The 26,604-nt window shown below is 38.7% G+C and overlaps 2 protein-coding genes across 2 annotated transcripts in view; one reads left to right on the plus strand and one right to left on the minus strand.

Annotated features, from left to right (window-relative positions):
* LOC125913211 (L-lactate dehydrogenase A chain) overlaps positions 1-26,604 on the minus strand; it is a 968,541-nt gene that overhangs the window by 221,619 nt on the left and 720,318 nt on the right. The gene's annotated exons all lie outside the window — the stretch shown is intronic.
* Positions 169-25,776, plus strand: TPH1 (tryptophan hydroxylase 1). The gene is made up of 10 exons (XM_049618498.1): positions 169-305; positions 7,480-7,663; positions 9,853-9,953; positions 13,625-13,692; positions 13,819-14,015; positions 16,955-17,090; positions 17,784-17,910; positions 22,609-22,704; positions 23,507-23,640; positions 25,385-25,776. Exons 1-10 carry the CDS (start codon positions 189-191, stop codon positions 25,557-25,559), a joined length of 1,335 nt encoding a protein of 444 aa, XP_049474455.1. The 5' UTR covers positions 169-188; the 3' UTR covers positions 25,560-25,776.

A 26,604-nucleotide genomic window follows, 5' to 3' on the forward strand; every position in this document is an offset into this window, starting at 1 on the left:
TCATTACAGTCTTGCAAAGCATATCTACAAATCCATGTTTCACAGGTGAGGAAACTAAAACTTGGTTAATGTTATCAAGTATTGTCTTTGGTTTCAAATATTGTCAAATACAGCCTCTCTTGCACAACTTCTTTTTTACACCTCTCTATTTTCATACTTTGTTTTTAGAGAAGTACACCAAACTCATCATGATTGAAGACAATAAGGAAAATAAAGACCATTCCCTAGAAAGAGGAAGGGCAACTCTCATTTTTTCCTTGAAGAATGAAGTTGGTGGACTAATAAAAGCACTGAAAATCTTCCAGGTAAGCGCTCTCCATATTTTTATACTTTTGCATAAAATCCTTCTAAAAGGAGTCTCCAGAATTACATTTAAAGTGCAAATTATTGTAAATTCTTCTTAAGCACACTTAAATTTCTAAAATACTGCTCAATTCTCATTTATGGAAGAGAAGATACAAATAACTAATAAAGGAGCCGGGAGGAAAGAGTCACTTCACGGATTTCAGAGGAGCAAATTTTAATTTTATTTTAATTAAATAAAATATTAAAATTTAATATTTAATGACATATTCATAATATATTTAATGATATTTTTAAGATAGCAAAATAGCAAAGATTCTACAGTTATACTGTTCCCTACTGTCAAAGCTTTAATGCATTTGGGACTTTACACCTTTGGTATGAGGGTAACTTAGTATAATGCTTAGGGAAACAATAGGCAGAACAATCGGTAGTGCCTTAAAATGTTCTTGTATTTTGAGGCACCTGGGTAACTAACTGTCCGACTCTTGATTTGGGCTCAGGTCATGATCTCACGGTCTTGAGATCAAGCCCCGTGGGGTTGGGCTCGGCACTGGATATGGAGCCTGCTTGGGATTCTCTGTCTCCTTCTGCCCCTTCCTCACTTGCATGTATTCTCTCCCTCCCTCTCTCTCTCTCAAAAAAAAAAAAAAAAGTTCACATATTTTGATCCAGTAATTTCACTTCGATAAACCCATCCTAAGGAAATAGGGGTCAGTCAGGCAGAACATGAATATTTACTGAGTACTTACTGTGTGCCAAGTGCCCTGCTAGACTCTAAGGATGTAGACCTGAACAGAGTAGACACAGTACCTCCCCTCACAGTGTATATAATCTAGGGAGAAAGACAGAAAATAAACAAATAATGATAGTAAATAAATAGTTACATGTGTATAAAGTGACCTGAAAGAAATACCAGATAGTACTATGATAGCATTGAACTGGGGGACCTAACCTGGTTTATGGGCTTAGGGACACAAAGACTTATTTATAAGAACTAAAATTATAAACAAAGTACTTGTCCAAGGGGAGGGAGCAGGGTAAATTATGCTAATAGAACTTCACTGGCATTAAACTCTTATGCTCTGGAGGCAGACCACCTGAGTTCAAATCCTTGCTCTGTCACTTATTGGCTGGGTGACCATGGAAAAATCAATTGGTCTCTCTGTGCTTCAGTCTTTGCATCTATAAAGTGAGAACCCTGCCTCCCTTATAGGGTCATCTTGAGAAATAACAGAGTTAACATATGTAAAGAGCAGATGTTAGCTCTTTTAAAAATCAAGTTTATATCATATGACATGCTATTTTATAGCCATGTGAAAATAATACTTCAAAGAATTAAACATTTTACATAGAGACCAGTAGTCTAGAAGAGTTTGCAATGAAAAGCATGTTTTCCTACTCAATACACCAACCATATTCTAGTCCCATTCCCTAGAGGCAACCACTTTCAACTATTTCTGGTGTTTAATTCCTTTGACGCCGAATTTATGATATCTAAATATTGTTTTGATCCCTCTCTTGGAGTTATCAACTTTACATGATATTCATTTATTCTCTCTTGTGAATGATACTGATAACCATCACTTCTTCCTCTTCCTTCTCCCTAAATTTGATAATTACATGATTATTTTAACTTCTTTATTGATTACCTTTGAGTTTTTAAATAACATACCTTTATTTCTTCTTCTATCCACTGTCTTTTTTATTTTATTTTTAATCAAAGAATGTGTGTGCATGGTTTAAAAAGTGAACCCACACCATAAAGCTTATAAAGAAAATAGTAGTCTTCTGCTTCATGTCTTTTCATTTTTAAGAGAAGTTTAATTTATTTTGTTAACCTTAGGGCGGAGGGTTGACTTAATCATATATCTTAGATCACCTGTAAACGATCATCATCGACTTATACAGCCTCCTCCTGTTTTTTTTTAATTTTTTAAAATTTACATCCAAATTAGTTAGCATATAGCGCTAGCCTCCTCCTATTTCAAAAAAAAATTTTTTTTTAACGTTTATTTATTTTTGGGAGCTAGAGAGAGGGGGGGAGGGGCAGAGAGAGAGGCAGACACAGGAGCTAGAGAGAGCAGGGAAGGGGCAGAGAGAGAGGCAGACACAGAATCCAAAGCAGGCTCCAGGCTCTGAGCCTGTCAGCACAGAGCCTGCCGCGGGACTCGAACCCACAAAGTGTGGGATCATGACCTGGGCGGAAGTCAGACATTCAACCGACTGAGCCACCCAGGTGCCCCACCCTCCTCCTGTTTTATTTCATTGTTCCATTCGATCTCCGTTTCTCCCTCCTGATACACAACTGCTCTGATATGTTTGATCTGTACACTTAATTATTATCATGTGCACTTTACAATATGTGGAGTTTTTACCTGCGTGTCCTGGTAATTTACGTAATTGTAACTGTATGATACACTTTTTCTTTCAGTCAGCACTACCCACGTATCCATTTCCTTTGTTCTTCTAACTGTGGCATCTTTCTAGGGTGCGCTCATTCTACTCATCTTCAGCCTGCAGGAGGCAACTATTTGAAGCTCTTTTAACTGTCTTTTCTAGTGCTTACTTCTATGGGTTTTTTTTGCTTGTTCTGTTTCTTGTTTTTTGAAAGATTTTATTTTTAGGCAATCTCTATACCCAAGATGGGGCTCAAACTTACAACCCGGAGATAAAGAGTCGCATGCTTTACTGACAGAGCGGCCAGGCACCCCTACTTCCATATTCATAAACAATAGGCTCATTCTGCTATTTCTTGATTTTTTTTCACTCGTAGATATTACCTACTGATTTCTTGCAATGGAAATAAAGACTTAGTTTTTTTGACACAGCTCCCTTTCCAGTGGCGCCCTCAACTTTCCTTCCCCTGAATCTTCCCAGTGCAGTCATGTCCCAGTTTTTGGCTATGCCAGTTTTTAATGTTTTCAATATTAAAATTATATAAGTCCTGCTCAAAGAAGGCCATATTATCCATTATTTTGACTTCCTTTTTGGAAAACAGGATTACAATTTAGTGTTTAAAAGCATGGAAAATTTGAATTCCAGTTCTGACACTTATTAGCTGTGTGTCTTTGGGCAAACTGCTTAACTTCTCCGTGCCTCTGTTTCTATAATTGAAATACATGACAGGGAATGTCTCACTTATTACTTCTACTTTATATAAAATTTCCTGGATCTTCCTGACTAAATTTTTCTTACAGATGGAAAATAATAATTTTAAATTATTTAGTTATATTTCCTCACCAAATTCCATCAAAATTTTGATTTTGATAGTGTTCAATTTATAGAGTAATTCAGGAAGAATTGACTTATTGCTTCTTTGTCTCAAAAAACATAATTTAGCTTTATATTTATTCATGTCATCACTCAGAAAATATTTATCGGGGTGCCCGGGTGGCTCAGTCAGTTGAGCATCTGACTCTTGATCTCAGCTCAGGTCTTGATCTCAGAGTTGTGGGTTCAAACCTCATGTTGGGCTCCACACTGGGAGTGGAGCCTACTTAAAAAAAAATATTTATGAGTGCATTCTTATTATAAAAATTAATAAGAAATAGATTAAACCATCCTTTACTTCTTTCTAAAAAAGTTTTAATTCCAGTGTAGTTAACATACAGTGTTATACTCAGATACCACCTCACGCCAGTCAGAGTGGCTAAACTGAACAAATCAGGAGACAACAGATGCTGGAGAGGATGTGGAGAAACGGGAACCCTCTTGCACTGTTGGTGGGAATGCAAACTGGTGCAGCTGCTCTGGAAAACAGGGTGGAGGTTCCTCAAAAAGTTAAAAATAGATCTACCCTATGACCCAGCAATAGCACTGCTAAGAATTTACCCAAGGGATACAGGAGTACTGATGCATAGGGGCACGTGTACCCCAATGTTTATAGCAGCACTCTCAACAACAGCCAAATTATGGAAAGAGCCTAAATGTCCATCAACTGATGAACGGATAAAGAAATTGTGGTTTATATACACAATGGAATACTACTTGGCAATGAGAAAGAATGAAATATGGCCTTTTGTAGCAACGTGGATGGAACTGGAGAGTGTTATGCTAAGTGACATAAGTCATACAGAGAAAGATAGATACCATATGTTTTTACTCTTATGTGGATCCTGAGAAACGTAACAGAGGACCATGGGGAATAAAAAAAAGGTTAGAGAGGGAGGGAACCAAATCATAAGAGACTCTTAAAAACTGAGAATAAACTGAGGGTTTATGGGGGGTGGGAGGGAAGGGAAAGTGGGTGATGGGCATTGAGGAGGGTACCTGTTGTGATGAGCACTGGGTGTTGTATGGAAACCAATTTGACAATACATTTCATATTAAAAAAAAAAACATACAGTGTTACATTAGTATCAGGTATACAATATAGTGATTGAAAGCTTCCATACATAAACCAGTGCTCAATATGCCAAGTGCACTCCTTAATCCCCATCACCTGTTTCACCCATCCCCCCACCCACTTCCCCCCGACCCAGCTCCCCTCTGGTACCTGTCAGTTTGTTCTCTGTAGTTAAGAATCTGTTTCTTGGTTTGTTTCTCTCTCTTTTCTTTTCCTTTGCTCATTTGTTTTGTTTCTTAAATTCCACATATGAGTGAAGTCATATTGTATTTGTCTTTCTCTGACTGACTTATTTCACTTAGCATTATACTCTGTAGCTCCATCCACGTCATTGCAAATGACATGATTTCATTCTTTTTTATGGCAGAATAAAATTCCATTGTATATGTATATATATACACACATATATGTATATGTATACATATATTTATGTGTGTGTGTGTGTGTATACATACACACACAACATCTTCTTTATCCATTTTTTTATTGATGGATACTTGGGCTCCTCCATAATTTAGCTATTATAACTAATGCCCCTATAAACATAGGGGTGCATGTATCCCTTCTAATTATTGTTTTTGTATCTTTTTGTGTCAATACCCAGTAGTGTCATTACTGGATTATAGGGTAGTTCTGTTTTTAACTCTTTGAGGAACCTCATACCGGTGGCAAGTGGCTGCACCAGTTTGCATTCCCACCAGTAGTGCAAGAGGGTTCTTTTTCCTCCACATCGTCGACAACACTTGTTATTTATTGTGTTTTTATTTTAGCCATTCTGATAGGTGTGAGGTGATATCTCATTGTGGTTGTTGGGTTGTTTTTTCTTTTACAAACTTTATTTATTATTTTTTACGTTTATTTATGAGACACAGAGACAGAGCACAAGAGAGAGAGGGAGACACAGAAACCAAAGCAGGCTCCAGGCTCTGAGCTGTCAGCACAGAGCCCCATGCGGGGCTTGAACTCACAAACTGTGAGGTCATGACCTGAGTTGATGTTGGTCGCTCAACCAACTGAGCCACCCAGGAGCCTCTCATTGTGGTTTCAATTTGCATTTCCCTGGTGATGAGTGATGTTGAGCATCTTTTAATGTGTGTGTTGGCCATCTGGATGTCTTCTTTGGAGAAATATCTGTTCATGTCTTCTACCCATTTTTCAATTGGATTATTTGTTTTTTGGTTGTTGAGTTGTATCAGCTCTTTATTATACATTTTGGACACTAACCCTTTATCAGATGTATCATTTGCAAATATTTCCTCCCATTCAGTAGGTTGCCTGTTAGTTTTGTTGATTGTTTCCTTCACTGTGCAGAAACCTTTTATTTTGATGTAGTTCCAAAAGTTTATTTTTGCTTTTATTTCCCTTGCCTCAGGAGACATATCTAGAAAAATGTTGCTACAGCCAATGTCAGAAACTCTCCTGTACCTCTGATCAACTCCAGTATATTTTGTAACTGGCTTTCTTCCATTGATTCCATGATAAAGTCTATATTCCAGGATAAACCTTGCCCATTCCAATTTTCCAATATCCCTGATACTCACTCTTTTTTTCTTGTCAGTTCATGTTCCTAATAGTTCTTACTTCATCCCTACCTTTACATATGCAGTTCCTCCTGTTTTGAATCCCCCTTCTTCTTTTCTGTCTTCCCACTCTATCTATTTCTTAAGACTCATTTCAGTTCCTATCTGCTCCATGGAAACTTCTACTTTCTCCAGCCCATAATGCTTTTTCCCAGGACATCTCTGCACCCAAATACTTATTATTTCTATTTCTCTTAGTCTTTCATGTGTTAGCTAACCAGAGTATAAATTCCTTGTATATCTTACCTTTCTTTGTATGCTTCACAGCCCTTACCTGGCTACATAGGTGTTCACCAAGTTAATTCAAATTGAACTGGTTAGTGTTGGAGATTAGCTATTCCAACCTTGTAATTTTTTTTTTTTTGATGGAAAAACTGTTGGGTAATTGGTTCTTATGTTTCATTATTATGTCACCGGTGCTGGTCCTCAGCTATCCAAATTGGTAAGAGAAGATATCCTCCTCCCACAGGCTTGCACATATGGCACCCAGCTCAGGCTGGCATGGGGAGAGAGCAGAAGAAGCAATCTGCTTCAGCTGGTTACTAAGTTTGTAGCTTAAGAGATTTGAGGTATTAAATACTGTTCAAGCTGTTCAGCTAATTTTATTAAATGCATATTCACAAAGGAAACTTTTCTTTCTAAAGGACTAACATTAATATCCCTTTTTGAAAAAAAATTTTTTTTAACGTTTATTTATTTTTGAGACAGAGAGAGACAGAGCATGAACAGGGGAGGGTAAGAGAGAGGGAGACACAGAATCTGAAACAGGCTCCAGGCTCTGAGCTGTCAGCACAGAGCCCGATGCGGGGCCTAAACTCATGGACCGGGACATCATGAGCTGAGCCAAAGTCGGCCGCTCAACCTACTGAGCCACCCAGGCGCCCCCTAGTATCCCTTTTTAAAAACTAGCTTTTATTTGTGAGAATCTTTGAAAAGTTCTTTTTATCTAGGAGGTTTGAGAATTCTACCACTGAACCACCAGTGCCAAGTTTGATATTTTGGTTTGAAGGCCATTCATTTCTGGCAATTCGAGGGACTTTCTAGTGGGTGATTAATTTTTCAAACTTTTTTGAACAGTACCTAATATTTAGGGGGAATTACTCTGCTTGTTGCATCAAAAACAGCCTCTTTCTCCTTTGATATTATGGTAAGTGTGGAATTGATTTTTAGTGGTGATGAATGTGACGAGCTCAGTGACTAATACCATTTGAGGCTGTCATATGTATCTTCACTCTCTGCTTTACACAGGAGAAACATGTGAGCCTGTTACATATTGAGTCCCGAAAATCAAAGAGAAGAAACTCAGAATTTGAGATCTTTATTGACTGTGATATCAACAGAGAACAATTGAATGATATTTTTCATCTGTTGAAGTCCTACACTAACGTTCTCTCTGTGAATCCACCAGATAATTTTACTGTGAAAGAAGACGGTAAGTTCGAAAAGTGAAAATCCCCCTGAGAAGATTAAGTACATCATGTGTGTCCAATCTTGTATTTATCTTGGGGGCATGAAAATAAAAATAAAACACTGTCTCCTCAAATTTCTTACAGTCTAGTAGTGAAGGAAACCCCAAATGTAATTGCTTAAAATACTACAGAACAATTATAAAGCAACATTTTTATCAAGTGTGAGGAAACGTGAAAAGGAAACGTTGGGTGCAAGAAAGAATTCAGAATAGTTAGAAATTGATTAAGTTTTCTCAGTTTCCAAATCATCAAACATTTCTTGATTTCACAAACCTTCAATTTACAATCCCCGAGCCCTTAGAGACTCCCACAGGGCCTACCATCTGGCAGATATTAAGTGTTCAAATTTGTGGAGAATGTTGACAGTTGCTGATGATTATGGTATGAATACACTCTTTACATACTCCTCCCTGTCCCCACTCCCACCAAAAGCAAGTGAAAAGCAACACAGCCTTCTAAGGTTTCAGATGGCTAAGATCTTCTGTTGTGAAAAAAATCCTCATAGTTTACTTGGGACAAAAGACAAAAAGATAATCCAACCACATTATATATATGTTACTCAATTTAAAATAGTCCCTTTAAGAGAGCCAAAGCATAAGAGACTCTTAAAAACTGAGAACAAACTGAGGGTTGATGGGGGGTGGGAGGGAGGGGAGGGTGGGTGATGGGTATTAAGGAGGGCACCTTTTGGGATAAGCCCTGGGTGTTGTATGGAAACCAATTTGACAGTAAATTTCATATATTGAAAAAAAAATAAAAGGAGGTAAACAAAATGAAAAAAAAAAGAAAATAAGCAAATGAAATGTCACAAAAAATATTACTGATTTAAAATGTATTTTCTAAAGTAATATATTAATCTGTAAAAAAAAATAAAAATAAAAAAATAAAATAGTCCCTTTAGATTATGCACGACATTAGGGTATAATCAGGACTGATACCTATCTGTTATGCATTTGCATGGCTGTGTAAGTTATTAAAATACTAATATGCTTCCATTTCTAAGTGGCAGATAGCTGCTTCCCCAAATCCCTTGAGTGTCCCCACCATGCCCAAAGTCCCTGTGCTCCAGATGCTATCCTAGGTGTCCCAGGCCCACCACAAACAAACAAAGGATTAACATCTGGCAGAGCAGGAGCCTAGGACTGGTGCCCCTGTGGTATTCAGGGTTAAATCTGACTATCAATTCTGGGTATGTTACAAAGAGCATTAAATGGCTAGAACAAGAAGGATTGAATTCTAGTTCTCTCTCTTCCAATAGAGATGAATTACCTTGGATAAATTACTTCTCATCTCTGAGCTTTGTTTGCCTCATCTATAAAATGAAGAATTTTTTAGGGGCTAAATGGTTCAGTTGGTGTTTAGGGAACACCAAGTTGTGTCAGATGTCTCTACTAAGAAACAGGGATACAGATATACATAGTCCCTCCCCTAGAGTCCTTCCCATTCTTTCCTGTAAGACACAGATATGAACAGATAATGTTCTAAAGAATCAGAAACAGTGTCACAGGAGCCCAGAGGACAGAGAAATAGCTCAACCTACAAGATCAGGGGAGGTTCATTAGATCTGAGTCTTGAAGGAAGAGAAGGATATTTTCAGGAAAACAGAAGGATGGGGTGGAGGAGGAAGTGGGGGTGGGGTATAGGTATTCCAGGGAGGAGAATAGCATATGCAAAAACCCCAGAGTTCTCAGAGGGCCTGTATGTCTCAGGGAGGGTGAGAGATCAGAGTGGCAAAGACACAAATGGTCTCTAAGATCCTTTGCATCAACAAAAATAAACGTTCATTCTTATTAAATTTGTACCTTTGGTCTGCAAAGTTGTACATCCTTACTCTGCTTTTTTAAGGATAGCTGGGTTTTTGTTGTTTTTTTTTTTTTTTTTTTTTTTTTGTACTTTAGGTCTATTTCTAAAGTACAGCATTTCTCCAACACCTAGGAACTCAAGGAAATCAAAAAAAGTTTTAAGCTCAAAAATTTTGGATAAACTTTACTTATTAAGAGATAGAGCAATATACTTGTATAAATTTTGCCTCAAAGTACAAGCTAAAATTAAAAATCTCCTCCAAATGTATCCATGACTTTCTTAATTTCTTCTTCCTTCTTGCCTTATTTAAGATCATCTATTCCACATTCAGTGGTTTTGTATTTTGCAGGTATGGAAACTGTTCCTTGGTTTCCAAAAAAGATTTCTGACCTGGATCATTGTGCCAACAGAGTTCTGATGTATGGATCTGAACTGGATGCAGACCATCCTGTAAGTATCTTAATAAATCTTTTCAAGAGAATATTTTAAAGCAAACTAAAAAATTAAGGGAAATTATTTTCTTTTTTGGAGATTGTGGTTATTCTAGACTAAATAGGATCTTGTTTTACTCTGGATTTTGGGAAGTTCCGGTAGTCTTCCTTGTTGGTGGAATCCAAACTAAAGGCCTGAAGAGCATCCAACCTCAGTGGCTCCAAAACACCTGTCGCATGCCTGGCATTCCTATTACTAAGAGCTATTCCAAAAGTTATTCTAAAATGAAGGCAGAATTTGAAGCAGTTTTTTATTTATTTATTTATTTATTTATTTATTATTATTATTATTTTTAATGTTTTATTTATATTTGAGAGAAAGAGACAGAGCATGAGGGGGAAAGGGACAGAGAGAGAAGGAGACACAGAATTAGAAGCAGGCTTCAGGCTCTGAGCTGTCAACACAGAGCCTGATGCAGGGCTCGAACTCACAAACTGTGAGATCATGACCTGAGCTGAAGTCGGTCGCTCAGCTGACTGTCCCACCCAGGCGCCCCTGCAGCAGTTTTTACTAAAGTGGGGCATGGATTGTTGGAAAGGCATGTAAAGATAGGAGCGAGAAAGACTGTCCAGCATGATTGATTTATTCGGTGGTTTATGAACTACGAAATTGTTTCTTTGGAAAATTACCTGGGAGACAGTATAGGCATGAGTTGGAGAATTAGTAAGCCCAAAGCATCAGGGTTGTTTATGGAGCTCTTTGGTCCTGGAAGGTGGAGAAAAAAGATCGCAATTCTGGAGTCAACACCAAGGTTTTGATCTGCCACTTACTAGCTGTATACATTGACTGTGTATTGCCTTAGCCAGTCCTCAGCTGATCTGCCTATTTTTTTTTCTATAATATCTTATTAGACAACTTATTAACTGGGATTAATACATTGCTGTACTTGCTCAGTTGGAAAGATAAAGCACACATATATGAATAAACACAAGATCAAATTGTGAAAAGTGCTAAGTGGCACAGATAAATTGCTTTGAGATGTACACAGGAGGACAAACACGTCTGGTTGAAGAGGTCAGAGGTCAACCTCTTAACTTGGCTTTAAAGGATTTTGGCAGCAAAGAGATGGAGAGGAAAGATAATTCACTGCAACATGAGCAAAGGGTCAGAGGCAAGAAAATCTGGGTCATGTTTACGGAGAGGTGACTAAGTCAGTTTTACTGATCTAGTACCAAGTGCTGCTGATTTTGATATTCTAAATATTGCTTAAATTTGTTCCTTATTTATACCACACCTTTAGCACATCTCCCAGCTTCCAGCTTGCCACCTTAAACCCATACTCCTCATAGTCACTAGAGCAATCTAAAACCTCAGGATGAAAAAAAAATAATAATAATAATAAATAAATAAATAAATAAATAAATAAATAAACAAACAAACAAACAAACGGGGCACCTGGGTGGCTCAGTTGGTTAAGCATCCGACTTCAACTCAGGTCACGATCTCGCGGTCCGTGAGTTCGAGCCCTGCGTCGGGCTCTGGGCTGACGGCTCAGAGCCTGGAGCCTGCTTCTGATTCTGTGTCTCCCTCCCTCTCTGCCCCTCCCCTGTTCATGCTCTGTCTCTCTCTGTCTCAAAAATAAATAAACGTTAAAAAAACATTAAAAAAAATAAAACCTCAGGATGACCATTATCCCTTTTCTGACTAAAGATCACCACTGATACCTAGGTACACATCTAAGAAAATTGAAAACATATGTCCACGCAAAAACTTGTACACAAATGTTCATAGCGGCAAAAAGTGGTCCATCCACTAGTGAATAGATAAGTAAAGTTTGATATGTCCCTAAAATATAATATTATTGGCCATAAAAAAGCATGAAATACTGATATATGCTACAATATGAATGAACCTTGAAAACTGATAGTAAAAGAAGCCGGTCACAAAAGACCATATGTTATATGATTCCTTTTATATGAAATGCCCAGAATACGCAAATTCATAGAAACAGAAAGTAGATTAGTGGCTGCCAGGGTCTGGAGGTGAAGGGAAATGGGGAGAGTTTGTGAATGAGTATGGTGTTTCTTTTGGGAATAAACATTTTCTGAAATCATAGTAGAGGTAGCTGCACAACACTGTGAATGTACTAAAAATCACTACTCTGTACACTTTAAGATTTTACGGTGTGTGAATTATATCAATAAAGCTGTTACTCACTGACTCACTGATTGATTGATTGATTGATTGATTTATAGAAATCACCAGTGGCTTCCCATTACCCAAAGATGGAATCCAGGCTGTTTCAGACCTTTACTAGCAGACCTCAAACCAGTCCACTCCATGCCCCACCTCCTCCTCCAAACTCCAGCAACACTGGGTTGCTCCTGTTTCCCTAGGCCCAGAATGCTGTTTTTCAGCTCTGCACTGTCACTGCTGCTGTCCTTTCTGGCCTTTTCCATCCAGCTATCTCCTTTCCTCTTTTGAGACTTAGCTTAGGAGTCGTTGTTGGGAAACCTTTCCTGACCTACCCCCGTCCCCCATACTCTTTCACATACTCTGTCTGGGTTGGGACTTTCTCTCTCTTTCAAAGTTTCTCTTTTGAGTCCCAGTGGCATTTTGTGCATATCTCTAATAAGGCAGTTATCATATTGTTTCATAATAATTGGTGGATATAAACTCCTTGAAGACTCAGATTGTGCTTCATTCATATTTGTTTCTCTGGATTTTAGCACAAGGCCAGGTGCATAGTAGGGGTTTGTTAATCTGTGTTAAAGAGAAGGAGACTCATTCTCCCCTTTCATTCTCCCCTTGTTTCCTATTTTGCATTATTGGCTGCTTTCTCCTGGGTTTTGCATTTTGATGTCTTATTTTATCTATTTTTTAAAAAATTTTTTCCTAGGTATAGATTCTAATGTTACTATTTTATCTTTTTATTATCATTGTTTGCCTTTGCAAATATGATTATGTTTGCATTTTGCGATAAAATCTAAGGCTAGATTAAGTTGTCATGATTTTGTGTATTATTAACTACTATTTTGTTAGTAATTACTATTACAGGAAACTATAACTGAAGATATAGTCAAACGATTAAGAAAAAAAGAATCTCACCTTTGGTAAAGAGTCGTGTATTTAACTAGGATGCTGCTTTTCTTATTCCTCAAACTATTTTATTTTTGTAGCCACTATAGTATTTTTGTGTCTTTGTATCTATAGAATCTTTTGTCCTGGTAGCAACTATCGCATAAAGCTTTCATGTAACATCGACTTTAAAATAAAAATGATCATCAATTTCTAAACAATGCTTACTCAAAATAATTCTGTAGCCCTTTAATTTCTTTTTTTTATTTTATTTTATTTTTATTATTTAAAAATTTTTTTTAACATTTATTTATTTTTGAGACAGAGAGAGAGCATGAACGGGGGAGGGTCAGAGAGAGAGAGAGAGAGACACAGAATCTGAAACAGGCTCCAGGCTCTGAGCTGTCAGCACAGAGCCCGATGCGGGGCTCGAACTCACGGACTGTGAGATCATGACCTGAGCCGAAGTCGGACGCTCAACCGACTGAGCCACCCAGGCGCCCCTGTAGCCCTTTAATTTCATAGCTTGAGTAAAAGTGAAATGTTTCCTAAAGATCATTTGTCAAGTGTTTTTTAGGATGGATATTTAAAAACTTTTCTTTAATTATCAGGGCTTCAAAGACAATGTCTACCGTAAAAGACGAAAGTATTTTGCAGACTTGGCTATGAACTATAAACAGTAAGTATATTATAAATAACGCATATCAAATAAATGAATAGAATAAGTTATACTCATTTAGTAAATAGAAAGTGAGTGCTACTATTTATTGAATGCTAATTCAAAATAACATCTGTGTCTCATTAGTGGAGACCCCATTCCCAAGGTTGAATTCACTGAAGAGGAGATTAAGACCTGGGGAACCGTGTTCCGAGAGCTGAACAAACTTTACCCAACCCATGCCTGCAGAGAGTATCTCAAAAACTTACCTTTGCTTTCTAAATATTGTGGATACCGGGAAGATAATATCCCACAATTGGAAGATGTCTCAAACTTTTTAAAAGGTAATAAGTGAATTACTTTTATGTAAGGGGAATGTTGAACTCTGTTGTGATCATAACAGAATTAAGAAAAATTTTTTTAATGTTTATTTATTTTCGAGAGAGAGAGAGAGACAGAGAGTGTGAGCAGGAGAGGCGCAGAGAGAGAGGGAGACACAGAATCTGAAGCAGGCTCCAGGCTCTGAGCTGTCAGCACAGAGCCTGACACGGGGCTTGAACTCACAGACCGCGAGATCATGACCTGAGCCGAAGTCGGACATTTAGCCAACTGAACCACCCAGGAGCCCCATCCATGACAGAATTTTTAATAAAAGAATAAAGTCAAGGGGCTCCTGGGTGGCTTAGTCAGTTAAATGTCCAACTTCAGCTCAGGTCATGGTCTCATGGTTTGTGGGTTCAAGCCCCGCATTAGGCTCTGCACCAACAGTGCACCAACAGTGCAGAGCCTGCATGGGATTCTCTCTCTCCCTCTCTCTCTCTGTCACTCCCCCCACTTACATTCTCTTTCTCTGTCTTAAAATAAATAAATAAATAAACGTAAAAAATTATTAAAGAAGAAGAAAGTCAAGTACATTGGAGGTCAGATTTTTCTTACTCTGTCCTGGAGTATTGGATCCAGTATGGGGCACCCCATTTGTTTTTTAAAAATTTTTTTTTTTAACGTTTATTTATTTTTGAGACAGAGAGAGACACAGCATGAACGGGGGGAGGGGCAGAGAGAGAGGGAGACACAGAATTGGAAGCAAGCTCCAGGCTCTGAGGCATCAGCCCAGAGCCCGATGCGGGGCTCGAACTCGCGGACCGCGAGATCGTGACCTGAGCTGAAGTCGGACGCTTAACCGACTGAGCCACCCAGGAGCCCCTGGGGCACCCCATTTGAAGAGGGACAATCATAACCTGGAGCCAGTGTAGATGAAAGTGAGCAGAATTATAAGGGGATTGGAAAACATAGTATATAAATAAAATTTGGAGGACTCTTAGGATATTTAGCCTGGAGATTTAGAGGACATTATAGCTTTATTTAGGTACCAGATGATCATCTTATGTAAGAGAGGAATTACTATGTGGCCCTAAAGTAAATGACAATTGGATTGAAACTGCAAGCTTTTGGCTCAAAATGGAGAAGACCTTGTGTTAAAAGAGCCATTTAGAAATGGAACAGGCTCATGAGATGATTATTTCTGCCTCCCCAGAGGTTTTCATACAAAAGCCCTATACCCACTTGTCTGGGATATGGTAAAGGAGATTCAAGCTCCTTAGGGGAAGATTGGTGTAAATGATCTCTGAAGCTCCTTTCCACACTAAGACTCTATCAGTTTCCCAAGGAAGATGTGCAAGTAGAGGCATTAACAGAGTAGGTTAATTTTTTTCCTTTTAGTTCTTCATGCTTGTTTGGTTCAGGTTTCCTTATTTTTTCTAGCTAGTTTAGGATGTAACATGATCAGTAATTTCCGGGGTTTACAGTATGTAAGAAAAATATATATCCCCTTTGATCTCACGGAACAAATAGAAGTTATGCTTTTCACTCAAACAGTTTAGTTTATTTCCACCATGGTCTGAAATTCCTATCACTGAATTTCTTACATAGATTGTCATAAAAGTCTATGAATTTACTTAGCTCCATAATTCTTATTAGTCAACCACTATGCGCAAAACTAAGAACTAAACAGGAAAAGGCATGATAGTTTTACAAGAGAAGATTTCGTGTACATGGTTCCTATAAAAACCAGATTAAAAAAATAGTGATGAAGGATGACAGAGAACCAACGCACATGACCTCGTGGGTCTTACAAAGATGGACAAGTATATGCTATGGAAGTTATCACATTAAATTTGCTTGAGATTTGGAGGAAATATTTTGTTATGGGTACAAAACTGAAAGCTATTCACTTGGGGTCTGGAGCTTGAATTGTCTGCAGAACATGTTGCTACAGGTGTTTCAAGAGAAACTGCCAAAGAGGGAAACCAAACTTAAATGATACTTCAAACAAAACATCAGTTGGAAGGAGTTCTCTGCACTGTCAAATATGGTAGTCCCTAGACACATGTGGTTGCTTAAATAATTCAAATTAATGTAAATCAAAATGTTAGTTTTCTATCCACCCTAGCCACATTTCAAGTGCTTAATAGCCATATGTGGTTAGTGGCTACCCTATTGGGCAGCCTAGATATAGAACATTTCCATTATCATGGAGAGTTCTATTGGACCATGAAATCTACCCATCAGAGTGGGAGAATCCAAGTACAAAGCAACGGGGTGGAACTGGAAGATCAGAGGGTGAGGGTTTGAAATGAATGGAAAGAGTAGAGCTTATAGAGTTCCCCTGAGCCACTGTGGCCCACTGGCTGGTCTCTTTTTATAGAGGGCATACGCAGTTATAGCTGTTGGGGAATAAACGAGCACCATCCAGTTTAGAGAAAGTATAGAAACTACTTTGCAAGAGGTAATACTGGCTAAAAATGGCATAGATTAAAAAATCGTTCTGATTTCAATTAATAGATCTTCTTAGTTTTTTTTTTTTTTGTTTTGTTTTTTTTGCAAAAGGAAGTAAGATTGTCTAAGAGATATTCTAAACCCTTTAGGGAGACAATAAGGTGTAATATAAGGAGACCTGGGCTCCCTTTCTACCTTTATTATCTACTGTGTGACCTTGGATACTTACTAAGTCTCTGAGCCTCAGTTTTATAGTCATCACAATGAGGAGAATAAACTTTAATTCAAATTGCAAACATGAAAGGCGGTATGATGTATAAGGTCTAACTCATTGCCTGACCACAGTAAGTGCTTAATAATTATCACTTCCCCTTAGTGCACACATGACACATTTTAGTTTCCATGTTCTCCCTCAAAGTGTTACTTGGTACCACTGGCAGTATTAAAGCGTGGCGGTAACTGGTCTGTTTGGGTGAAGATTTTCTTCATTTTCTCCTTTGCTTTGCAGAGCGCACAGGTTTTTCCATCCGTCCTGTGGCTGGTTACTTATCACCAAGAGATTTCTTATCAGGTTTAGCCTTTCGAGTTTTTCACTGCACACAGTATGTGAGACACAGTTCAGACCCTCTCTATACCCCAGAGCCGTGAGTACTTCTACTTCAGCCTTCATTCATCAAATAGTATTTGTCATAGTGGTACTCACGTCATGAGTTTTGTGTGAAGATTAAATGAATGAACGCATGTGAAGCATTGAGAATAATGCCTGGCACATGATACATGCTCCATGCTCTGCATATGTTAGCCATTAGCATTACCATTAGTAACTGACAACCTGTTAGGTGCCAGGTGCTATTCTAAGCACAGGGAGTGTAGCATTGAAAAAAATCAGGCAGAAATTTCTGCCTTCATAGAATTGATATTCCAATGGGGGATAAGGATAATAAATAAATAACATATTATATTTGATGGTGAAAAGTGCTATGGAGAAAAGTAAAGCAGAGCAGGAGGAAAAAAGTGTTATGTGTGGAGTGTTTCTGTTTTGAAAAGGGTGATCAGACAAGGACTCACTGAGAAGGTGAAATTTGAGCAGAGACTTGATTTGGTGGGGGTGTGGGGGACACACGTCTATGGGTATCCTATGTGTGTATGTTTCTGAGTGGCCTAGGTTTGAACCAAAATAGTTTCTCTACTAAATTGTTAGTGTCCTTTGTGATCTATTTCCAAGTAATACCACCTGAATAGAAGGAAGATCAGATTCTGGCTTGATTGAATTGTTGATTTTGGATTTATGTGTGACGTAAGCATCACAGTGTGACAAACCTGTACCTCTTTTTCAGAGATACCTGCCATGAACTCTTAGGTCATGTCCCCCTGTTGGCTGAACCTAGTTTTGCTCAATTCTCCCAAGAAATTGGCCTGGCTTCTCTTGGAGCTTCAGAGGAGGCTGTTCAAAAACTGGCAACGGTATAAATCTGAAAATAGCTGTGTAGATCAGTAATTCTTATCTGGGGTGGGATGTGAGTGTCAGTTTAAAAGTACAGATTCAAGATGGCTGTTAGATTTGTCTTTGTTCATATTTAATTTAATTTAAATGATTTCTTATTTATTTATTTATTTATTTATTTATTTTTAATATGAGATTTATTGTCAAATTGGTTTCCATACAACACCCAGTGCTCATCCCAACAGGTACCCTCCTCAATGCCCATCACCCACTTTCCCCTCCCTCCCACCCCCCCATAAACCCTCAGTTTATTCTCAGTTTTTAAGAGTCTCTTATGATTTGGCTCCCTCCCTCTCTAACCTTTTTTTTTTTCTCTCCCCTCCCCCCATGATCTTCTGTTAAGTTTCTCAGGATCCACATAAGAGTAAAAACATATGATATCTGTCTTTCTCTGTATGACTTATTTCACTTAGCATAACACTCTCCAGTTCCATCCACGTTGCTACAAAAGGCCATATTTCATTCTTTCTCGTTGCCACGTAGTATTCCATTGTGTATATAAACCACAATTTCTTTATCCATTCATCAGTTGATGGACATTTAGGCTCTTTCCATAATTTGGCTATTGTTGAAAGTGCTGCTATAAACATTGGGGTACAAGTGCCCCTATGCATCAGCACTCCTGTATCCCTTGGGTAAATTCTTAGAGCAGTGCTATTGCTGGGTCATAGGGTAGATCTATTTTTAACTTTTTGAGGAACCTCCACCCTGTTTTCCAGAGTGGCTGCACCAGTTTGCATTCCCACCAACAGTGCAAGAGGGTTCCCGTTTCTCCACATCCTCTCCAGCATCTGTTGTCTCCTGATTTGTTCATTTTAGCCACTCTGACCTGTGTGAGGTGATATCTCAGTGTGGTTTTGATTTGTGTTTCCCTGATGAGGAGTGACGTTGAGCATCTTTTCATGTGCCTGTTGGCCGTCTGGATGTCTTCTTTGGAGAAGTGTCTATTCATGTCTTCTGCCCATTTCTTCACGGGATTATTTGTTTTTTTGGGTGTGGAGTTTGGTGAGTTCTTTATAGATTTTGGATACCAGCCCTTTGTCTGATATGTCATTTGCAAATATCTTTTCCCATTCCGTTGGTTGCCTTTTAGTTTTTTTGATTGTTTCCTTTGTAGTGCAGAAGCTTTTTATCTTCATGAGGTCCCAATAGTTCATTTTTGCTTTTTTTTTTAATTGTTTTTTTAACGTTTATTTATTTTTGAGACAGAGAGAGACAGAGCATGAACAGGGGAGGGGCAGAGAGAGAGGGAGACACAGAATCTGAAACAGGCTCCAGGCTCTGAGCTGTCAGCACAGAGCCCGACGCGGGGCTCGAACTCACGGACCGTGAGATCATGACCTGAGCCGAAGTCGGCCGCTTAACCAACTGAGCCACCCAGGCGCCCCCATTTTTGCTTTTAATTCCCTTGCCTGTTGAGGTGTGTCAAGTAAGAAATTGCTGCGGCTGAGGTCAGAGAGATTTTTTCCTCCTTTCTCCTCTAGGGTTTTGATGGTTTCCTGTCTCATATTCAGGTCCTTCATCCATTTTGAGTTCAATTTTGTGAACGGTGTAAGAAAGTGGTCCAGTTTCATTCTTTTGCATGTTTCTGTCCAGTTCTCCCAGCACCATTTGTTAAAGAGACTGTCTTTTTTCCATTGGATATTCTTTCCTGCTTTGTCAAAGATTAGTTAGCCATACTTTTGTGGGTCCAATTCCGGAGTCTCTATTCTATTCCATTGGTCTAGGTGTTTGTTTTTGGGTCAATACCATGCTGTCTTGATGATTACAGCTTTGTAGTAGAGGCTAAAGTCTGGGATTGTGATGCCTCCTGCTTTGGTCTTCTTCTTCAATATTACTTTGGCTATTGGGGTCTTTTGTGGTTCCATGCAAATTTTAGGATTGCTTGTTCTACCTTCAAGAAGAATGCTGGTGCAATTTTGATTGGGATTGCATTGAATGCATAGATTGCTTTGGGTAGTATTGACATTTTAACAATATTTATTCTTCCAATCCATGAGCACAGAAATGTTTTTCCATTTCTTTGTATCTTCTTCAATTTCTTTCATAAGCTTTCTATAGTTCTCAGTATACAGATCTTTTACATCTTCGGTTAGGTTTATTCCTAGGTATTTTGTGATTCTTGGTGCAGTTGTGAATGGGATCAGTTTCTTTATTTGCCTTTCTGTTGTTTTATTATTAGTGTATAAGAATGCAACTGATTCCTGTACATTAATTTTGTATCCTGTGACTTTGCTGAATTCATGTATCAGTTCTAGCAGACTTTTGGTGGAGTCTATTGGGTTTTCCATGTATATCATGTCATCTGCAAAATGTGAAAGCTTGACTTCATCTTTGCCAATCCTCTTACCAGGCTTCTCAAAAAGAAAAGGGAGATGACCCAAATAGCTAAAATCATGAATGAAAATGGAATTATTACAACCAATCCCTCAGAAATATAAGCAATTATCAGGGAATACTATGAAAAATTATATGCCAGCAAACTGGACAACCTGGAAGAAATGGACAAATTCCTAAGCACTCACCCGCTTCCAAAACTCAAACAGGAAGAAATAGAAAACTTGAACAGGCCCATAACAGCGAAGAAATTGAATCAGTTATCAAAAATCTCCCAACAAATAAGAGTCCAGGACCAGATGGCTTCCCTGGGGAATTCTACCAGACATTTAAAGCAGAGATAATACCTATCCTTCTCAAGCTGTTCCAAAAAATAGAAAGGGAAAGAAAGCTTCCAGCCTCCTTCTATGAAGCCAGCATAACTTTGATTCCCAAACCAGACAGAGACCTAGCAAAAAAAGAGAACTACAGGCCAATATCCCTGATGAATATGGATGCGAAAATTCTCAACAAGATACTAGCAAATCGAATTCAACAGCATATAAAAGAATTATATACCATGATCAAGTGGGACTCATTCCTGGGCTGCAGGGCTGGTTCAACATTTGCAAACCAATCAATGTGATACATCACATTAATAAAAGAAAAGATAAGAACCGTATGATCCTGCTAATCGATGCAGAAAAAACATTTGACAAAATTCAGCATCCTTTCTTAATAAAAACCCTTGAGAAAGTTGGGAATGAAGGAACATACTTAAATATCATAAAAGCCAGTTATGAAAAGCCCACAGCTAATATCATCCTCAATGGGGAAAAACTGAGAGCTTTCCCCCTGAGATCAGGAACAGGACAGGGATGTCCACTCTCACCTCTGTTGTTTAACGTAAAGTTGGAAGTTCTAGCATCAGCAATCAGACAACAAAAGGAAATCAAAGGCATCAAAATTGGTAATTTAAATGATTTCAATAACATTAAAGGAGGATGTAAGATTTTTAAGGTTCATCAAAAGGAGACATGGGCCTTAAAAGATGGTAGAGAAACACTAGAGTTCAATAACAATAGTTTGTGAATATTTCTTTGGTAAAAATGATAGGCCCTCTAAAGATGATGCTAAAAATATTCTTTGAGCACTAGGTACAAGATGTCGTGCTGCAAATACAAAGATGAGGAAGGCCTGGTTCCTGCCTTCAAGGAATTTATACGCTACTTGAGGAAGCTGTTGTGTTAGGATGGGATGAACTGTACAGCGAAGTTCAGGCAGAGTGGTCTGGGAGGACAGAGAACTGCTTGGGGGAGGTTTCATGGAAGAGGAACATCTGGACTAGCCCAGGGAAGATGAGTCATGTTTTCACCTGCCAAGAAAGGGAGGAAGAGCATCTCTGGATGAGTGCACACAAGGGAAGACAGGAGGTGCTTGGTGTGTCTGGGGAAATGACGAGAAGCTGGAGCAGAGTGTGTTAGGGTCGGGGAGATAGTACGAAATAGGCTAGACGATCAGAACAGTGCTTCTCTAGTTGTGGGTCGGGGACCCACTAGAGTCCCTGCAACCCTTGCACAGGGTCCTTAAGTGAAAGACCCACTCACAGTGCAAAGTGGCTTTCAATATAAGAAAGGCTAGAGTTCATTGATATAGTTTCAGACTCCACACTACAGCTGAACTCTAAGAAATTGCCACTTGTTGAGTTCTGATGTGTCAAAGAAGAATACCCACAATTATCTGAAAAGGCTATTAAAATATTTAGCCTTCTTCCAACTACTTTTCTGTGTCAGGCTGAATTCTCTTTGTATACTTGAACCAAAACAACATATTGCAACAGGTTAAATGCAGTAGCAGATGTGAGAATCCATCTTGTTTTCCAGCCAGACATTAAATAATATCTAGCCAGATGTTAAAAAAGATTTAGAGCAATGTAAAACAATGCCTTTTTCCTGACTCTTTTTTGTTTTGTACAATATAAGTCACTTTGCATTAAATTGTTATGTTACCATAACATGGTTTATTACATTTTAAATTTAATCAGTAAACATGTAAATGTTTTCAGTTTTAACTTTTACTGCCATAAATATAGTGAACTCTAACCCACATGAACAAAAGATCTTTCAGGTCCTGAGTAATTTTTAAGAGTGTATAAGAGTCCTGGGAACAGCAGTTTGAGAGGGGCTACCTTAGAAAAAGCCCAGATTGTAGAAATACTTGTGAACTGGTCTGGGGGTCTTGAACTTAATTCCAGGACACTTTGGGTCAATCTCTAAGGGTTGCAGTTTGTTTTAAATTGAGCTAATTCAGGATGTGAAAGTAATATCAATATCCTTTTGCAGTGCTACTTTTTCACTGTGGAGTTTGGTCTCTGTAAACAAGATGGGCAGTTGCGAGTCTTTGGTGCTGGATTACTTTCTTCGATCAGTGAACTTAAAGTAAGAGCTGTAAACCTCTGCATATAGTCATGTTCACTTAATATGACTGATACGACCAGAAAGAGTTTTTGGATTTGAACAAGTGTCTACTATGGAAAATACTTGGGGTGGCAATAAACATTACTTAAGAGACAATTTTCTCTATTTCCCAAGTTTATAGCGATATTTTAAATTGTTTTTTTACTTATATGTGGACTTTAATTACTTAATTTCTCTTTTTTGAGTATAGTTGACACACTATAGATATATCTTTTAAATAAAAAGTACTTTAGAGCTTTTGCTTGCAAAGTCTTGCTGTTCTCTCATCATTTTTAGTGTGCTAGCAATAACTTCTCCTAAATTCTAGAGAATTCTTTGAGATTGATTATTTATCCAATAAAGGAATGAACTAAGTATGTTTGTTAAGTAATGGGTGTGTATGAAACACTGTCCATGGTACTGTCTTGCTCTTAAGGAGCCTACGACCTGATGGTGGGTACAGTCATGTATAGGAATAACTAGTACAGGATGGAAAGTAGGTGTTCTAATGCAGGAATATATAAATAAAGATCACTGGGGGGCTCTTACATGGAAAGTGTGTTAGAACAATGCTATGGGATGATCTTGGGGCACTTATGGGGAACAGCAGTTTGTTTTGCTGAAGTATATTGTGGGTTAAATAATGCTGTAGGAAATAAGTTTGGAATTGTAGGTTGGGGCCATTGCATTAGTACATTCAGAGGTGTGCTGATTGTGGTGGTTGTGTTTAGGATGTGATCCATAAAATTAGACAATATTCTTTGATTCACTGACTATCTTCTAGCATTCACTTTCTGGACATGCCAAAGTAAAGCCCTTTGATCCCAAGATTACCTGCAAACAGGAGTGTCGCATCACAACTTTTCAGGATGTCTACTTTGTATCTGAAAGCTTTGAAGATGCAAAAGAGAAGATGAGGTAAAGTATATCTTCCTCATGCCTAACTTTCCTCTGCAAAAGATAAGTCCAGGGGCGCCTGGGTGACTCAGTCAGCTGAGTATCTGACTCTTGACTTTGGCTCAGGTCATCATCCCAGGGTCATGGGATCAAGCCCCATGTCAGGCTCTGTGTTGAGCATGGAGTCTGCTTGGGATTTTCTCTCTCTCTTCCTCTGCCCCCTCCCCCACTCGTGCGACCTCTCTCTCTAAAATAATAATAAATAAATAAATAAATAAATAAATAAAAATATTAAAGAAAAATATAGGTCCAATAAGGGTAACAAATCACAGAAGTAAGCAGCTGGATAATTAGAAGCCTACTAGGTACTTTCTGCCTGTGATATATCTCCCTTTCACAACAAATATTTAGAGTATGTTGTTTATGGTGATGTTTGGTGACTGCATATATGAATCAGATACATTGAGAAATTGGTTTCTTCTCGTCAGAGTTTATAATCTAATAGGAAAAATAAACTATATACAAATTGCTACGTAACAACATAGGAAGCCTTACAGCGATACAGATGAAACTTTGTTCTCCATTTTATTCAGGAGCAATTTGTTCCAGATGGAGGAATAGGGAAAGCTTAATGACATCTGAAAAAGCACTTGGAGGATAAATAGGATTTAGGTATGTTAAGTTTTAGGCTAAGGAACAGCATAAAAAAGGTAAGGAGATGGAAACATATAAGAGTGTGATGCAATCAAGCTATGTGTTATTTAACTATTGATCAGCTAAGTGTATTGTTAAGAAAGGAGGACATTGGAGGCAGAGAAACTACTTAGGAGATTTTTGTAATACTTCAGGTGAAAATAAGGGCCTTGGCCAAGACTGTAGGGCTATAGAAGCAGAATTAACAAAACACTTGTTGGAAGGTGTCATGAGGTCACATTGTGAGATCGTTGTGGGATATATGGGGGTTTAAGACATGCTCCTTGTCTTCCAGGGATTTTCTGTTACTCGAGGAGTTAGGCCATGCACAGAACCAAATAACAATACTAGCAGGGCTTCCTCTAACACATATGAGCCCTTTGTGCAGACTAGAAAAATGGGTCCCTTCTGGGTAGACCAGTTGGACTGCAAGCTGCATTTCAGCCCTTACTCCTATACAGCTGTCTTCAGGTGTGTTCCTAGGGGTCCTGAACACAATTGTTCTTGGGGGTGCCAAATGAGCGGTTCAAATGTTGGCCTGATAAAGAAGGCAGAACTTTACTGTGTGAAGAAAGGGTAGAAGTTAGGTCATTTGAGAACGGCTAGAGGATGACGTTCTAAACAGAAAGAATGTCCATGTGCAGGAGGCAGGCCTCCTGGCCTGTTTCTGGCCTGTTTCCATGTATGTGTGTTTGTGTGTGTATAGCTGTAGTGATGTAAATCACAGCTGAGGAGTCTGTTACTAGGTGGTCAAGGGCTCCCGTTGTCTACTGATAAAGCTACTGTAGTTGGTCTCCTTAGCGTAGCCAAGAGATATATAAAGGAATACATCATTAATACAGTCATCCACAGGATCTTTCCCTAGAAATGCAGGGGTGGATGTGTCTATGACAATTTTAGGTTTCCTACCTGTGTAGGATTCCAGGGGATCTCTGCAAAGGCAGTGTAGGGAAATAGGTCAAATTGGCTGTGTCTTTTGTCTAGTGTGTGAAATAGGTTTGCTGTTGCTCATTCCGTTTTCATCATTCTGCCTCCTAGAAATTGATTGCCTCTTACTTGTTTTCTTCAATAGAGAATTTACCAAAACAATTAAGCGTCCGTTTGGAGTGAAGTATAATCCATATACACGGAGTATTCAGATCCTGAAAGACACCAAGAGCATAACCAGTGCCATGAATGAACTGCAGCATGATCTTGATGTTGTCAGTGATGCCCTTGCGAAGGTCAGCAAGCAGCTGAGCATCTGATCCTGAGAGCATCTGAGCGCCAATTCAGAGAGAGGCCTGTGGGCCAGCTCCTGCTTTTCTTGAAGACCTGGTCATGGAGGGACAGTAGCCAAACAACATTCTCTACTCCCATTCCTTAATTAGTTCTTTGGAAATTTGTACCTGGATACTCTATACCAGTACCTATTTTTTTTTTTTTGTAACAGCTTAGTGAAATATGATTCACATACCATACAATTCATTGACCACTCATTTAAAAAAAAATTTTTTTAAACATTTTGTTTATTTTTGAGAGACAGAGACAGAGAGTGGGGGAGGGGCAGAGAGAGAAGGAAACACAGAATCTGAAGCAGGCTCCAGGCTCTGAGCAAGCTGTCAGCACAGAGCCCGGTTTGTGGGGCTTGAACCCACAAACCGTGAGATCATGACCTGGGCCGAAGTTGGACGCTTAACCAACTGAGCCACCCAGGCGCCCCTGACTGACCACTCATTTTTTATAGAGAAGTTTTTTAACCCCATGGATAGATCTAATACCGGCTTGATTCTCTTTTCCCTAATTTTTCTTGAGTAAAATGACCTTTATGATCATTTAAAATGCCTTGGTGGGTATCATGGAGCTGACCCATATTGATACCTAAGATCCTTTTATTTCTAAAGTACCTTACTTATCATTGGATTTGTGCCAAGCTTGATCGCATTCAGAGCCATAAAGTTAATAGGAGACCCACTGTCTCCACTGCTAGCATGGGCAGAAGTATAGAGACCTTTCCACATGAAGCACACCTCATAAAGAACAAGTAGTCTAGTTTCAAGTATGGTATCTTGTAAGGAAATAGGAGTAGCTAAATCTGGAAAGGTTGATTAGGGCATCATCCTCAAGACCAGGTTATGAATTTGGGACTTTATTTGGTGGGCACTAGGGAGCCCCTTCCCACGTGACCATCTTCCTTGAGTGAGACCCTTTGTTTTCTAAGGCACTGCATGATGCTGGTTTTGTTTTAAAACTTTTTTTAAACGTTTATTTTATTTTTGAGACGAGAAACAGGGCATGAGCAGGGGAGGGGCA

The sequence above is a fragment of the Panthera uncia genome, chromosome D1 (genome assembly GCF_023721935.1).
Source record: "Panthera uncia isolate 11264 chromosome D1, Puncia_PCG_1.0, whole genome shotgun sequence".
In the NCBI taxonomy this organism is placed as follows: Eukaryota; Metazoa; Chordata; class Mammalia; order Carnivora; family Felidae; genus Panthera; species Panthera uncia.